This window comes from Sinohyriopsis cumingii, chromosome 13 (genome assembly GCF_028554795.1).
Source record: "Sinohyriopsis cumingii isolate HCF-2022 chromosome 13, ASM2855479v2, whole genome shotgun sequence".
In the NCBI taxonomy this organism is placed as follows: domain Eukaryota; kingdom Metazoa; phylum Mollusca; class Bivalvia; order Unionida; family Unionidae; genus Sinohyriopsis; species Sinohyriopsis cumingii.
Window position 1 is genome coordinate 49,588,492 of NC_142973.1, and position 17,219 is coordinate 49,605,710.

The following is a 17,219-nucleotide window of genomic DNA, read 5'->3' on the forward strand; positions in this document are numbered from 1 at the left end:
TACAGAATTGTGGGTTTCCAACAACATTTTGTCCTGTGTCCACAAATCTTGAACCCAGCATGACACTGATCATGTATTTTGTTAGGAGAAAAAAAAAAACGGAAATATATGCCTTCTATTTTTGTTTAGTGCATGATCATCCATGTCTATGTTTTTGTGATAGTAATGACCAGGGTCACTAAAGACAATAAAAGCTAACATGGCAGTTAACACCATTTTTACAACCATATAATTTGCAATCAAAACATTAAAGATTTGTGATGGTCCTCCAAGTTGTAATGTAAAGCCATTTTTGATAACAAGTTTGTATAATGTATTTTTGAGGTTGAAGGCATATTTGTGGTGCTGAAGATTTAATTTATTTCAAGCTTGAATCAATGAAAATGTGATTAATTTTATGCAAATACATACTTTTTTAAACATAATTAGTAATTAATTCCTAACTTGAAAAGGTAATTAAGAAACAGTAGGAATCGTTACATAAAATGCATGTACATAATGATTAAACAGTAAAGTTAAAGACCCAAATTTGAAAATTCCAAAGAAAAGCTCTTTTCTTATTAACCAGATATTCAAACATGCTAATGTATTCATGAACTTCTTGAGTACTGAATAAAACGTTTATTACAAGGATACTAGAGTCCCAGCAAATAATATGATCTTATCATTTTAGCACTAATAGTGTATTAAGAATTGTCTGATTTTTCTTAGCCCATTGATAATGTTATGTGTCTGCTAGATGTGGTGGACAGGGAACACAGTATCCCCTGCCCTTGGGACCCTAAGTGCAACACTATTTTATAAATTATGAATTAGGGCCAAGTATGCAATGGCTGAGAGAGAGATCCAGGGCACAATGCTAATTGTATAAATGACTTGTCCTTTATTATAAATGACTTGTCCTTTATTATAAACGACTTGTCCTTTATTATAAACAACTTGTCCTTTATTATAAATGACTTGTCCTTTATTATAAACAACTTGTCCTTTATTATAAACGACTTGTCCTTTATATGCTATATGGTTGGGAGAAGAAAGTAAACCACATCAACTTTAATAAGCAATGTAGCAACTCCGTGTTCCAAGTTTTTCTTTCCTCTGTACAGTTTCAATAAATGTGTGAATTTGCATTCACAAATTAGTATGTCAGCTACCTAGGTGAGTGCTATCAGGTTCATTTGAGCCTCTTTCTTTTCACTCGTATTTTGGCCCTATTTTAATGTATTTCATAAATTCAATTGCATTACTCACAATTTTGCAGAAATTCATATTTAGTATATTAGCTTTTAATATTAAAAAAATACCACAAATATGCTTTCTCTTGAAACACTTCCAGATTTAATTACCAGGCAAAAATAGAACTATGGATGAACTTAACCCCCCCAGAAAACAACGTGTATCTCTGTAGACTGCAGATTGAAGCTTCACCCAAAATTGAACTTTTAAAACTCTTGAATGAGTAAGAGACAATACATAATAATTGTGTCTTTATCTTTGAAGGAACTTTTATCAGACTATAGCAAAAATCAGCATCACATAAATTTTTTGAAATTACATAGGCTATGTTCTTACAGTACTAAGTAAGTGCTTAGTCAAATGGTTAACTTCAAGTTATTAAAGCAGGTGAGTGATATTAGGCCAACTTGAGCCTCTTGTTCTATACTTTTTGAGTACCACTACATGGGTTGATAAGCCATGTATTGCAGTGTGTTTGCATCTTCCAGTGTAATTATCAATGAAGACAAAATATTCAAAAAAGGCCATGCATTCTTAAAGGAGACCTTGCTTGATTGTCATTTATATATGATTCTGGCATTTATGTTCAGAGTTTACTTAAATTGTCAAGGTCATAACTTTTAGAAGTCTGTCCCTTGAAAATAGGTTGAACAATATAAAATCTCTATTACACTAATTATTTTAATGTAAATTATTTTTTTAATTCTAATATTTGAAATAATTAGAGTTTTGCTAACCATCCAACTTACTTTAAGCAGCCAGCTCATTTAAATTAATAAGGAATGAATCAGTTTTAAATCATCAGTACATAGGTAGTTACATTCATTTTCACATTCTTATGAAATATTGTAAAATAATTTATATTTCGGTTTTCATTTTGCAGTTGGATCCAGTTCCATAGAGAAAAATTCCATTTTGATCCCAGGGATTCCAGGTGGAACACGACCAGGTGCTGGTAGGATTGGAAGGCAGATCGCAGATGAAGTGCTGGAACAAAGAAGGTACATCTCATTTGTCATGATGTCTAGTTTGTTCTAAATTAAAATGGTCCCAATCCATATTCACTATTGCCACCATTATTATTGTTACTACATCTGAATGGATGGTCATATCAATTTGGGGTTTTGAGTGAAAGACTTATGATGTCTAGTTGGTTGTAAATGAAAATAGTGTTGATCTGATCCGTGTTGAAAATCTTGTTACCGCTTTACCTCTTATCAACAGTGAGTTTTCACTAAAATAGTTCTTACAGTGTCTAGTTAGTCTGAATGAAAATAGTACAGATCTTGGATCCAATGCGGCTGTCACAGTGGCCATCTTGAAAAATTTGTTATCACTACTTCTCCTACATGGACTCGTGGGTCGGTGGTTCTTCCCGGGGTTTTCCTGGGTTCTTCCTCCACCATTAATACTGGCCGCAATGCATAGCCTATCGTGTGCTGAAAAATGGCTTTAAACCCAACAACAACAACAAAAATCCTCCTACATGGATGGTCATATCAACTTGGGGTTTTCGCTAAACATTTATTATGATGTGTACCTGGTTCTGAATGAAAATGGTACTGATCTGATGACCAGTATGGCCACCACAACAGCCATCTTGAAAATCTTATTATTGCTGCTACTCCTGAATGGAAGTTATATCTTGATAAGAGTTATCTCTACTACTCTCCATATGGATGGCTATATTAGCATGGGGTTTTCACCAGTAGAATTCTCATGATACCATATTTACTTTATATGTTGGGACACCGTATTTGTTGGGACACCATAAATTAATTTTCAAATTATTTTTTTTGTGCACTGTATGTTCTGGAACGCATTTTGAGTCGTAAGTTGTGGGACACCTTTCAAATCATTCGAAAATTACATGTTGGAAAATGTACTCCAACTGAAATTTTATTTAAAAAAATATAAAAACTGTCTACTTGAGATAAAACTTTTTAATTCATTTTAGCAGCATGTCATCAACACAACCCTTCTCCTGCACACGTACAATCCATTCTTTCGGTACATGGATATTTTTTTATAGCTTTCTCATACCATGAAAAATTGTTAGAGGCAACACATCACCTGAAGTGGAAACTGCAAGGACTAAAGTCAGATTTTTTAAAATCTACACCATTCTTGCTAATTCTCACACTTCTGACCCCCATCTTATCATCAGTCCATTCAGAAATGCGATCAAAGTACACTTGAATTTCATCCATGTTAATGATCATATTGTCGATGAAATCATCTGCTTCTCTTCTGGCCTTCATGAATTCATCACATGATTTTATTTTCTCCATATCTTCTAGGTGATGCTGGGTCATCGATGTCTGTGTGCAAAGCATATTGTGTCACTTTAAAAATTATTACATTGTTTCAATTTATTTTCAAAATTCCCATGAATAATTGTGAAAATGAACCAAAGTTAGTTTCCATATCTCGGCAGCCTTTGTGTATTCAAAAAAAGAATCAGCACACTTAAAAGAATCCATTATCGGCGTCTGAGGTCAGTTTGCTTTGCAATCCTTAAAAAAAAACTGACTTCAGAGTGTCCAACATTGGCTTTTGAGGTCGGCTTGCTTTGTAACAAAGATAACCTTTGTCTTTGATGTCCTGTTGGTAATTCAAAGAAGGTGTTTACTGCTCACTGCCAGTTGTGTTTATTCACCACCCGGGCTTTTATGTGCTTGGCATATGCAGTTACAATTAATACAAAGGAATTTGATGTCTGCAGGTGAATAGTAATGATACTTTTGTAACCCGTGCTGGCAAAGACATTGTCACTTGCACTCAAGTGACTGTGTTTTCAAAAAATGATTTTTATTTGCGAGATACTATCATACAGTAGACCTGGGTATAATTCAATCTTGACACTGTGTCATGCATGAATGGCAGTTGTCTTCAGGATATGGGTTGATTATTTCCCTCTTGTTTGTGATTTTGTTGGATCCAGTTTTCAGTCGGATAACATATTCAAATATATTCAAACCTTTGAGCACAGCAACATACAATTTATTTCTCTATGTTCGTGTCAATGAACAACATGGTGTGTGTTATTGGACATAGGCGATACACGCTGCAGTATTGAACCCTACCCTACATATACAGGTTTCATGGATATATTTTATTCTTTAATGCTCAAGTTGAAAAACATAAAGGAAAAGATGATAACAATACAAGGTTAGTTTCTTTCTTTTTTGTATCAAACAAGCGTTTTATTTATCTGGTTTATTGCAATGTGCATGGTGGGGAGCACAAATGCAATACAATTTTATTTCATTTCTTAAGTCTTGGGACATATGATATAGGTGAAAAAAGTTTTACCATAAGTTCTGGGACAGGAAAAAAATTATTTTATTGTGTCCCAACATATTCAGTAAACATGGTATCTTCTTGATCCTAAATTAAAATGGTGCCAGTCATACATCCAATATGGCTGCCACGATGACTGTCTTAAAAATCTTTTCACTACTTCCCCTGAATGATCATTATGACATGGGGTTTGTAATGTGATAAAGCTAATTTGAATGCCTTGTTATCCCAGAAGAATATCAGAGATAGTTTAAACACTTGCCAGTTAAAGGAAGAAATGGTCTTATCTTTAATTCTTTGAAATTCTTTTCACCCAGTAGAGCATCAGTCCTTTCAACGGACTTTTGTTTATGGTATTAGAATTGCATTCAGATTTTGTTGGTATTGTTTTTGATTCATTCGTAATGAAATAGAATAGTGTGTGCCAAAATAAGGGAGAAAATTTCAGCTTTTGTACCTTGTGTTCTTGATAACATAGTAAAATGCAAAAGACTGCATTGAATTTATAATAAAATATAACTGCTGCTACAAAAAGTGTACAAATATTTCATATTTTATTTTATTCAAATAATGTTTGTATGGATACAGTCATTGGTGATGATATCATCATGGCAGTGGTTGCTGTTTTGGGGCCTACTGGTCATAGACCAGAGGAGCTTATGAGATGGTCTGTTGTCCATTGTCCATTCATTGATTAACATAAGTTTATTATCACTACTCCTCCTAAACTACTTGGATGATTGCCTTGAACATTACACATTCATCCCATGGTCTAGTTGTTCCTATATGAAAATGGTGCTGCTTGGACATCCAATGTGGCCACCACCCATCTTGAAAATCTGGGAATCACTACTCCTGAATGGATGGTCATGTCAAAATGGAGTTTTGACTAAAAGACTTCTTATGATGTCTAGTTTGGTCCTAAATGAAAACAGAACCAACCTGACATCCAGTTTGGCTTCCACAACAACCACCTTTTTTCACTGAAAGACTTCACCCTGGCTGTGGTGCAATCTAATGGCCAATGAGATTGAGGTATATAGGTTTTCTCTTTGCAAGCACTTGGTTCATGCAGCATTGGGTGAACTCAACTCATTATTCTTAAATAATGTAGGATGTAAATAAACCACTCTTGGGTAAGGTTGTATGTGGAAATGAACGTGAAGCTCATTTTAGATCAGATATAATACATAAATATTAATTATACACAATACTGTGACAGTCTGCCCTGTGAATTTAACGTCTGCCCTGTGAATTTAATGTCTGCTTTGTGAATTTAACATACCTGCCCTCTGCCTCGTGAATTTAAGATGCCTGCCCTGTGAATTTAATGTCTGCCTTGTGAATTTAAGATGCCTGCCCTCTGCCTTGTGAATTTAACATGCCTGCCCTGTGAATTTAATGTCTGCCTTGTGAATTTAACATGCCTGCCCTCTGCCTTGTGAATTTAACATGCCTGCCCAGTGAATTTAATGTCTGCCTTGTGAATTTAACATGCCTGCCCAGTGAATTTAATGTCTGCCTTGTGAATTTAACATGCCTGCCCTCTGCCTTGTGAATTTAAGATGCCTGCCCTGTGAATTTAATGTCTGCCTTATAAATTTAACATGCCTGCCCTCTGCCTTGTGAATTTAAGATGCCTGCCCAGTGAATTTAATGTCTGCCTTGTGAATTTAACATGCCTGTCCTCAGCCTTGTGAATTTAACATGCCTGCCCTGTGAATATAATGTCTGCCTTATAAATTTAACATGCCTTGTGAATTTAACATGCCTGCCCTCTGCCCTGTGAATTTAACATGTCAGCATACAACATTTTGATATTTGTAAATAAAGCTGATGCAAAAACTTAAGTCTATAATAATTATTTGGATACATCAGAATTTGCTCACAGAAATAAATGATTGGGGATGCTTGAGTTTGAATAAAGATCTATCTCTAAGACTTTAAGAAAGGTTAGTTAGCTTGGTTGTGGTTGTTGACAAATCCCAAAACCAATCTGAAGTCTGCCATTATGCATTATGTGCTTTTCTATAATACCAGTTTACAAAGTATCATTCAGTTATATGTTTATGAGGACCACATATGCCTGTATTTTTAATGCACTTGTCAAACACAACCACAATTCAGGGACCCAGGTGGCCAAGTGGTCAAAAATACTCACTTTTACTGAAAACTACCATCTCACCTGGGGCCCAGAGTGGCCAAGTGGTCTAAAGCACGCTCCATTATGGATCACTGCCATCTCACCTCTGTCTGCATGGGTTCGAGTGTAGGATTTCAGCCAATGTAGGTATGTGAGAAAGCTTGCCAGTAGCTTCTTGTCGGTCGGTGGTTCTTCCCGGGGTTTTCCCCGGTTCTTCCTCCACCATTATTACATGCTGCCATGCATAGCCTATCATGTGCTGAAAAATGGTGTTAAACCCCACAACAACAACAACAACAACCATCTCCCCTGTCTGCATGGGTTCTAGTCTTGGACTCTGCCTGTTTGGGTATGTGAGAATGCTGCCAGAAGCTTCCCATGGGTAGGTGGTTCTTACTTCGGTTCCCGTTTTCTTCCTACACCAGCTATGATGGCCACTGTGTATAGTCTATCATGAGCTGTAAAAAGGTGTTATAAAATGACAAAAACAACACAGCCACAATTTGACTAGACCCTCAAACACTTTACCCAAAGTACATATGCCATATTTACAGAGTTGGGTAATCATTGCATTATCGGCACTTTTGGCAAGAAAAGGTTTACAAATTTGCCATTTAAATATCTTGAACGTTTTTATTTTCTTGAAATATCAGACGTCTTACCACCAAGTGGGACAGTACTGTGCTTCAGGTGGAGATGAGGGGTATCATCCATGTCCAAAGTTCTTGTGAACACGTATGGTCTGCATTATCAAGAGAAGTCAAGTCAGGTAACATCAGACCAAATCGCTGTGCGATTATGTGTACAGTAAAGGCAGTCTAAACACAACCTTTGTAGGACAAAGTAGACTTTTGAAAATACTGCTATAATAATGATTACATTGGTGCTCAGGCTCCTGAATCTCATCCATCGAATACTGAAGAATTTTGAAACATTACAATAAGCATCGAATAGCAATCAGAATGCTGGCAGTCATGTCACACCACCCTTGTGCAGTCCATAGAAAACACTGAAGGGCCAGGTGTGATTTATCTTATATACTAGCTTGTAGGTCAAGTCCAATTGCAAACTGCACGGACCCAGATCAACAAACATTGACCCTGATCTGCTGGCACATTATGCGATGGTAGATCTGGATATGCAGCTCAAATTTACAGTAAGCAAGTATATACACTATGTTGAGTGAACATATGCTAAACATTGTACTGAGATATACTATCCCAGAATATAAAAAAAAACATTATACCTGGATATTCAAGTCAAAGTGTCTGAACGTTTAACTTGGAACATAATCACATGTTACAGTGATTGCTGAACACATCATATATTATTCTTCTATACAAATTCCATAACTACAGGGTCCATGGACAACAGATAATATGTCTTGGCTGCTTAAAATATGAAAATCTACTCTGAATTTAATGTCTGCCTTGTGAATTTAACATGCCTGCCCTCTGCCTTGTGAATTTAACATGCCTGCCCTGTGAATTTAGCAAGCCAACCTTGAAAGCCAACTTTGGGCACTGAAGCCTTTTTTTTAAGGATATCAATTCAAAGTTTAATTTATTGCAAAGCAAGCTTACCTCAGAAGATCACAATGGATTCTTTTAAGTGTGCTGATTATGTTTTTTTTGAGTACATAAAGGCTGCCAAGGTATGGAAGCTAACTTTGGTTTCTTTTCACCGGTAATATGGGAATTTTGAAAATAAATTGAAACAATGGAACAATTTGTAAAATGGCACAATAAAGGGCTTTATGCACTGACATCGATGACCCAGCATCGCCCAGAAGATTCTGAGAAAATAAAATCATGTGATGAATTCATAAAGGCCAGAAGAGAATCAGATGATTTCACGAACAATATGTTCATTAACATGGATGAAATTCAAGTGTACATTGATCACATTCCTGGAAGGAATGATGATAAAATGGAGGTCAGAAGTGTGAGAATTAGCAAGACTGGTGTAGATTTGAAGAAATCTGGCTTTAGTCCTTTGCAGTTTCCGCTTCAGGTGATGTGTATTTTTTAGTTTGTTGTAAAGTAGATTGTTTTCCCTGCTTTGGACAAATGGTTTGGAAATATAAGAGCAAAATTTGCTGAGTCAACACAATTTATCACTAACAAGCACTTCACTCAGGTGGCCTGAATTTTATGGTTAGAGCATCTGCTTCAGATGTAGGAGGTCACAGGTTCCACCCCAGCAGAGTACTTAAGTAGCTGCCTCACTTGGCGCACAGCATTAAGAGGTTAGTGTTAGGACTGGTCGGCCTGGTGTCAGGATAATGTGACTGGGTGGGACATGATGTTACATGTCTGCAGCATGATGCCCAGGGCTTGACATCACACAAAACTGCCACACTGCAGACACTGTAATGATATGACTAACTTTGTTAAGAATCCAAATCTCTCTCTCTTTCTGTCACACACACACACATGCATGCACACACACACATGCACACACACACACGCACACACACACACGAAGGCAGCCAATCCATTCACTCACTTATATCACAGTACTGACAGACAACTATGTAAAGTTGTTAAAAATCCAAATCCATCTCTCTGTCTCTCTCTTTCTCTTCTCTCTCTCTTTCTCTCTCTCTCTCATACACGCACACACACAAACAAGCAACCAATTCATGACGCACTCATAATATCATAGTACTGACAGACAACGGACAATCAGTATCATTGCTGATACACATTGTTAGGCATAATGCGCCTGCAGATCAGAGTCTATATTGTTTCTTCTGCAGATTAACCCTACAAACTGCACAGACCCACATCTGCTGGCGCATTTTGCGATGGCAGATCTGGGTCTGTGTGGTTTGCCATTGACTCGTGAGTTGCCTGCCTATGTTCAGATATTCAGACTGAGCCTGGCATATTGTGTTTTGTTTGATTTGACAAGTTTGATTGCCACGTTTTGCATCATAGTTTAGACCACTGATTGCTTCTCTCCCTAATTTCAGTTTATGCAACAGAACTTTTACAGAAATTGTTAGAATTTAACTAAATTTTGCATGCAGTCGTGTTGATAATGCTTTGAATGGAATGACTTGATATTCCAGCAATCTGACTCATCATTTACAGTTATTATTATCCCAGATTGCCAATTCCTCCTAACTTTGGTTTCAGCACAAATTGTTTCATTTCAGTCACCTTCTGCATGCAGCTATATTTTGAAAGACCTTGGTGAGGTTGATTTTCAGAGTTATTAAATGCCACAATTCACTGAATTTGTTCATTTAACACTGGTTTCCACAGCATGACATTAAGAATTATTGGATTTTAAAATCATGACTTATTGTGGCTTATCAAGAACAGAAAGTTGTATTAGCATGGGGTTTTACCAGTAGACTTCTTATGATGTCTTTTTGGTCCTAAATGAAAATGGTGCCAATCTGAAATCCACTGCAGCTGATTTGAAAATCTTGTTACCATATTGCAGTAGAATATCAGAGATGATTTCAGCACTTGGCAGATTAAGAAATAGTCTCATTTTGAATTCTTGGAAATTCTTTTCAGTCAGTAGAGCATCAATCCCTTCAAGGACTCCGATTTACAATATTTTCATTGCTGAGTGGGTTTTTCTTCAAATTTTGGTTGTATTAAGCTATGTAATGCTTCTCTATTACAAATTTAATTGATTTTACATTTGACTTTACATGTTGTCCATTGTCTAGATGTCTGTTATGGTTTTGTTTCTTTGCATAATAGTTTTAGTTGTCCATTATCAGCAGGTGCTCACTGTTAGGGATCACTGCTGTCTCTCCTGTCTGCATGGGTTGAGTCTCGGGCTCAGCCGATGTAAGTACATGAGAAAGCTTGCCAGTAGCTTCTCGTGGGTCAGTGGTTCTTTCCGGGGTTTTCCTGGGTTCTTCCTCCACCATTTATACTGGCCACCATGGATAGCCTATCTTGTGCTGAAAAATGGTGTTAAATCCTACTAGAACAACAACAACAAATCAGCAGATGGGGTAATTAAGAACCCTATCAATTTTGGGCACAAAAGTTCAAAGTGGTCATGGTTACTGAGCTTGAAAAAAGTAAAATGTTGTCTACACAATAGCTTAAGTTACAAAGTTTTGTGGTTTGGTTTGGTTTGTTGTTTTATGGCAACACTAGGAGTTTTTTGGTGCCAAGATAATTGGAATGAAGTGCCTTGCCCAAGGACACACCATGGCAGCTGACCCAGACTGGTCCAATGGTAGGATTTGAACCTGCACCCTTTTAGTCATGCATCTGGCATGCTAACCAATGAGCCACTGTGGCTCCCCAAACTTTGTTATTAGCTTGCATTTGGGGTAAGAAAGAATCATCTGTTTCAGGGTTGAGTGATTGCCTTTCAAGGTCACTGTGACTGAAACAAGAAAATGGTTTCTGCAAAAGAAACCTGAGTTTATTAGCAACAATAACTTTACTGTTACTGTTGTGTGGCTTTTTCTTTTTCATGTCAAAAAAACTTGTCTGTTCTACATATATTTATATATATATATCCTCCCACAGAGTCATTAAGCCATGGTCCACTCATTCACCTCACATGCCCATACATAGAACAGTCATCTTTTTCAAGGACACCCTGTTATTAGATCTATAATGTCAAATCCATGACCAGAGAAAACATTTTAATGTAGCTAGTGCTCCACCACATTGCTGTCTTCCTTTAACAGATATTGTCTTGGTATGTCATATATCATATAGTCACCCATCATCATATACATGTACTAGTTACATACTGTGGTAACCCCAACTCACTGTCAGAATCTGGTTCTTTAAGGAACCTCTTTTGTCGCCATGCTGTATCCCACCCCTTAGCAGTTAGGGTACAATTATATTCATTATTCGTTACATGGGTTGCAGGGAAGTCCTTTGTATTAAGAAAATAGTGCAGCAAAGGCCCTTCTCTGATGTGCATTAATGTGACTTATGTATTCCTTTTTTTAATTCATTATCTAAATACCAGTATCTCTCTGCAAGAACAAATTTTCAGGCCTGGTTGCCAGTTGTATCATTCAGGCTGAGAGTCATTCTACATCCAATGTCTATCATGCCAGGTGGAGAATCTTCTTTCATTTGTGCAGTAGAAAACACATTGACCCTGTCCTAAAATAACTTCAGTTGCTGATTTCCGTCTGTTCCTTTTCGAGAAGAAAAACTCTTTAAGTATCAACAATCTAGGGCTACAGGGGCTACAAGGGCTATTTCCAGCATGATTAAATTCTCTCAGGCCTCAGCAATCAGAATGAATTCTCACCTTAATGATCTCACTGAGTATTTTGAGCTACTCTCTTGTGCCCAGATGGAATCAAGCTAATGTTTTGTCGTTTTGACCAAAATCCCCTATGAACCATTGAGTGAGGCTTCATATCAGGACCTGACACTTAAGAGTGGTGTGTTTGTTTTGGCATCTGTGAGTAGATGCAATTAGATTCATCTATTGTTTATTCATACTGTCTGTCTCCGATTCCATTTCTCTCCTATGTCATCCAAGATTTGTAGCCCGAATTCAGTTACCTTCTGTAATTCCATTACCTATGGAGATTTCCAGTGTCCGTCGAATCTGTGCTGGAGATAGGATTTTATGCTGAGTTAGGGCACTGCGTTTCTATCTAAGTGCCTTGAAAGTGAAAAAGAACAGTAGATGATGTCTCTTCCTCCCTTTTAAGAGTTCTGATGATATTTTGGATTCCACTACCTCACAGCAGTTTGTCACGACAATGAAAAGAGCTTACCAATCCCTTACCAATAAAACCTTTTATGAAACTAAAGGCTTATTAAGTTTGAGCCATCACTGCCTCATGGGCCTATCTTAATCATTCTTCCTGTAGGCAGCATTTTAGTTATCCCATACTAACTTCTATTCATTTTACCTATGCTTGTTAGCACAACAAAGCACAGGCATTGTTTCTCAGGGACCCATTGTTGTGGCACAACATATGGCCCAGTGGAACACCAACATTCTGTGAGTGGATCTCTCCCTATATTGGTGAGTAGTTTCCATTTTTCTTTTGTGTTTGATCAGTTTAGCACATTAGCCTACCCACCTAAATGAAAAATTCAGCTACACAATAGTGATGGGTAATTTATTGCTACTGTTAAAATGTAATTTTTGTGCAGGTAAAAAAAATGAATTTAATTATGCAATGCTTACCTATTGCTCACACCCAGCTCTGATGTCTTGGCATAATCATCTTCTCTGAAAAAAGTGACTGCTCTGTGCATGGACATGCGAGGTGAATGAGGGAACCATGTCTTATTGACAAGTCTTCAGGATATATCCACATCAAACATACAAGGTTTCTCAACATGAAAAAGTAACAGCTATGTAATAGTGACAGGTAAGTATTGCATAATCAGAATTAGCTTTATCCCCCCCCCCCCCCACAAAAACTACATTTCTTCTGAATCTACAGTTCCCAAACTTTGTGGCTGGCTTGCACTTGTGTGAAAAAGAAACCTATTCCATTTCAAATCAAAAGGTCAAAGGTCAAATTCACCATTGCTGAATGAAGAAAAAGTGTTGCCACACAATAACACAGTTCTACATGACAGACCTAAATCAGATTTTGAGTAATAAATAAGGCTATTTATTTTGACCTCCAAAGTTTAATGGTCAAGGTCACTCTGGCAGAAAGAAGAATACTGGTTTATGAAAAGAAATTTCAGTTATTGACATGCAGGATTTTAATCATTGGAATGGTGTATAATATGCCATTTACAGTACTCATGTCATCAGTATTGAATATTGCTCTTCTCCTTTCCTTTAATACTTCTTTCTAAATAATCTCCTTTGATGAGTACATTAGTATCATAGATACTTTGATTTTATATTTTCAGAAATCAAGATTCACCAAATCAGGCTGACAGTACCAATAATGATGTTAGACCCATGATTCCGCAGGTAAATAATGCAAACTAAAGCTAGCAGAGTATCTTACATGGGTGCTCATTTTATATATTATTTAAGAAATCATTGGAATAGTTTCTTTGATGATGTTGATGTTGTTGGTTGGTTTTTAATGGCACTTTCAGCACATTATTGTCTCAGTCATGTCAAAGAAATGTGAGCTAATACCCTTTTCCAAGGACACCGATTCATTCAGCCATTCTGCCCTAGGCAGGTATAAAAAGCCATGACCCTTGGCTTATGAATCTGATGCTCTACTGACATAGTTTCCTTGGCCCTGTCATTTTGATCACATTTCTAGAAAAATAAGTCTGTCCATTAACATAAGTTTGTTAGCGTTACTCGTTGTAAACTGTTTTGAGGATTGCCATGAAATTGCATGCACGCACATTCATCCCAAGGTCTAGTTTGTCTTAAAAGAAAATGGTACTGCTTGGATGTCAAACATGGCGTCCACAGCATCCATCTTGGATGGTCATATCAACTTAATGTTTCTCTTTAAAAAAAATGCTTATGTCATCTGATTGGTCTTAAATGAAAATGGTGCCAATCTGACATCCAATAAGGCTACCATGGCAGCCATCTTGAAAGTCTTATTACTACCCTAGAGGAACACAGACATATCATTGTGGGTTTTCACCAGACAACTTCTTATAGTTTCAAGTTAGTTGTAAATGAAAATGATGCTGAGTTGACCTCCAAAATGGCCACCATGGTGGATATCATTCAAATATTATTATCACTACTTGTCATGGATGGATGGTCATATCAATACGGACTTTCTCCAAAAGTCTATGTTGATGTCTAGTTTCTCCTAAATGAAAATGGTACTGATCTGACATCCAATATGGCCAACATGACAGCCCTCTGGAAAATGTTTAATTGTCACTACTTCTCCTAAATGGAAAGTCATAGCAGCATGGAGTTTTCACCAGAAGATTTCTTAATGAAATTTTGTTGGTACTAAGGAAAATTATGCCAATCTTAAGTTCAGTATAGCTGCCATGACAGTCATCTTGAAAATTTTGTCATCACTACTCTGGGTGGTCTAAGCAAAGGCAGAGCACTAACATCTCACCTCTGTCCACATGGATTTGAGTCTAAGTTCAGTCACCATGGGTATGTCAGAAGACTTGACAGTAGGTTCATGTGGGTTGGTTGTTCTTCCCGGGGGCTTCAGCCACCAAATATACTGGTTACTGTGTATAGTTAATCATGTGCTAAAAAACCCAAAGCAAAACCTTGAATATGAACTGTCAAATACTCTTGTACAGTTATAAAGTTATATTTCAATCCTATTTTAAATATAGCAAAGTCTGTATTAATTACATTGGCATAAATCCCATGTTTATCTTGAGTTCAATAGAAAAGAAATTGATTGGTGAAGGAATTTTGAGAATTCTTTTGAAAATAGATCTCATTCCTTCAGTCGCGAAATGTTTAACACATATTGAACCAAGGCTATAGCATTTTTGTAACCAGTTGATAGGACTTAGCTTTTTTCAAACAAATTGTAGTGATGATTATTTCCTGAAATGTCCATTTTTTCAGCTCGAGTCATTGGTAAGTTTTGTAACTAAGGTCTTTTAAGTCAAACCTTGTTTTGTTCTTTCTAAATGACCACAGGGATAGAGTACCATACAAGGTCAAACATAGTTGTTTTGTTCTCACTAAGTTGACTACTGGGAGTGAGTACATTTACAAAATGCAAACATAGTTGTTTTGTTCTCACTAAGTGACCACAGGGATAGAGTACCATATAAGGTCAGATATAGCTGTTTTGTTCTCACTAAGTGACGACAGGGATATAGTGCCATACAAGGTCAAACGTAGTTGTTTTGTTCTCACTAAGTGATGACAGGGATATAGTACCGTACAAGATCATACATAGTTGTTTTTTCCTCACTAAGTGACCATAGGGATAAAGTACCTTACAAGGTCAGACATAGTTGTTTTTTCCTCACTAAGTGACCACAGGAATATAGTGCCATACAAGGTCAAACATAGTTTTTTTGTTCTCACTAAGTAATGACAGGAATATAGTACCTTACAAGGTCAAACATAGTTGTTTTTTCCTCACTAAGTGACCACAGGAATATAATGCCATACAAGGTGAAACATAGTTGTTTTGTTCTCACTAAGTGACCACAGGGATATAGTGCCTTACAAGGTCAAACATAGTTGTTTTGTTCTCACCTAGTGACCACAGGGGCAGAGTGCCATGCAAGGTCAAACATAGTTAACCTTGGTCGGCAGAGTAATCACCTACTGCATAATCTTGTTCAGGTATAGTATATTGGTTAAGCTACTTATTTGCACCTTTTTAATTCAGGGTTTGGTACCTAAGGTATTAAGATTTTCAATGGTTAGTGTTGGTATATCTGTGGTAGTGGTTGACATAGGTTCTACTGGGTTTTTTAACCTCAATGACCACACTATACTTCCACCTGCATCATGCAGAGCACATGATATAATTTCTTATAGTATATAAAATGTTTGTCCATTGTCCATGTATAATGAATTTCATTTCTGCTCAATAATTGTGAGGTTTAATAATAAGTAGGTCAGGTTTGCTATTCAACATGTACTCATAAAATACAGCTGAGTTATTGCCTTCATTTGATGTAGAACATTAGCAAGCTTTCAAGGATGTCTGTTCAGCATTCATCCATCCATTGGTACAAGTTTGTTATTGGTCCTCCTCTTAAACTACTTTGAGGACTGAGATGAAAATTCACAATCACATTCATCCCATGGTCTAGTTGGTTCTGGATGAAAATAATGCAGATCTGATATCCAGTATTGCCACCATAGCAGCAATCATGACAGTTTTGCTATTCATAATCCTCCTGAACAGAAAGTTGCATTGACCTGGGATTTTGATCAGAAGACTTCTGATAATGTCTAGTTGGTTCTAAATGGTGCCAAACTGATGACTAATATGGTCACCACACCAGCCATCCTAAAATCTTGATTGTATAATGTATTCAAAGAGAAAGAAAATTTTTAGTAAATTATGTTTCTCTGAGAATTTTTAATCCAATCACACTACTGGAAGACTCTTTCCACCCCCCTGCCATGTGAGCATCCTTGTTGGTAGTTTGCTTAGCTTGAAACTATTGATACCTAGTGATGGCAAGGGGATGTAATGGGCAAGAGTTACTGCCCTTTGTATCTTTGTTTCTATGACATAGACAGGAAAGACAGATGTTTTGTCTGTTTAGTAGGGCTGGATTCATGAGGTAGTAGACTTATATTCCAGATGTTAATGTGATTGGGTAAGTATTCTCAGAGAAACATAATTTATTACAAACTTTGTTTTCAGTTAGACCATTTAATCCCTTTCACAGCAATCAGTGGATAGTCAGTGCACAATATATTCCATTTTTAAATTTTTTAAACTTTACTGGTATTTATTTATTTTTTATAAATATCTGCCCGAGTAGTATGTTTATGATGTTTTCCATCCAACCATCTGTCTCAGATTTTTGTTTCCAGACAATAGCTGTTGTTTACCACCATCGGCAGTTGCTAAACTCTGTAGCTGGCTTGCAGTTTTGATGTCAAATGTGCAAAGGTCAAGATCGCTGACTTAGATAAGAAAAATGGTTTCTGCACACTA

At 36.8% G+C, this 17,219-nt stretch overlaps 1 protein-coding gene across 1 annotated transcript in view; it reads left to right on the forward strand.

Moving 5' to 3' along the window:
* LOC149785519 (protein cycle-like) overlaps positions 1-17,219 on the forward strand; it is a 161,053-nt gene that overhangs the window by 131,600 nt on the left and 12,234 nt on the right. The window contains exons 14-15 of the mRNA XM_089931201.1: positions 2,120-2,237; positions 13,528-13,591. Coding sequence (XP_089787327.1) covers positions 2,120-2,237; positions 13,528-13,591 — 182 coding nt within the window. The remainder of the gene's footprint in view (positions 1-2,119; positions 2,238-13,527; positions 13,592-17,219) is intronic.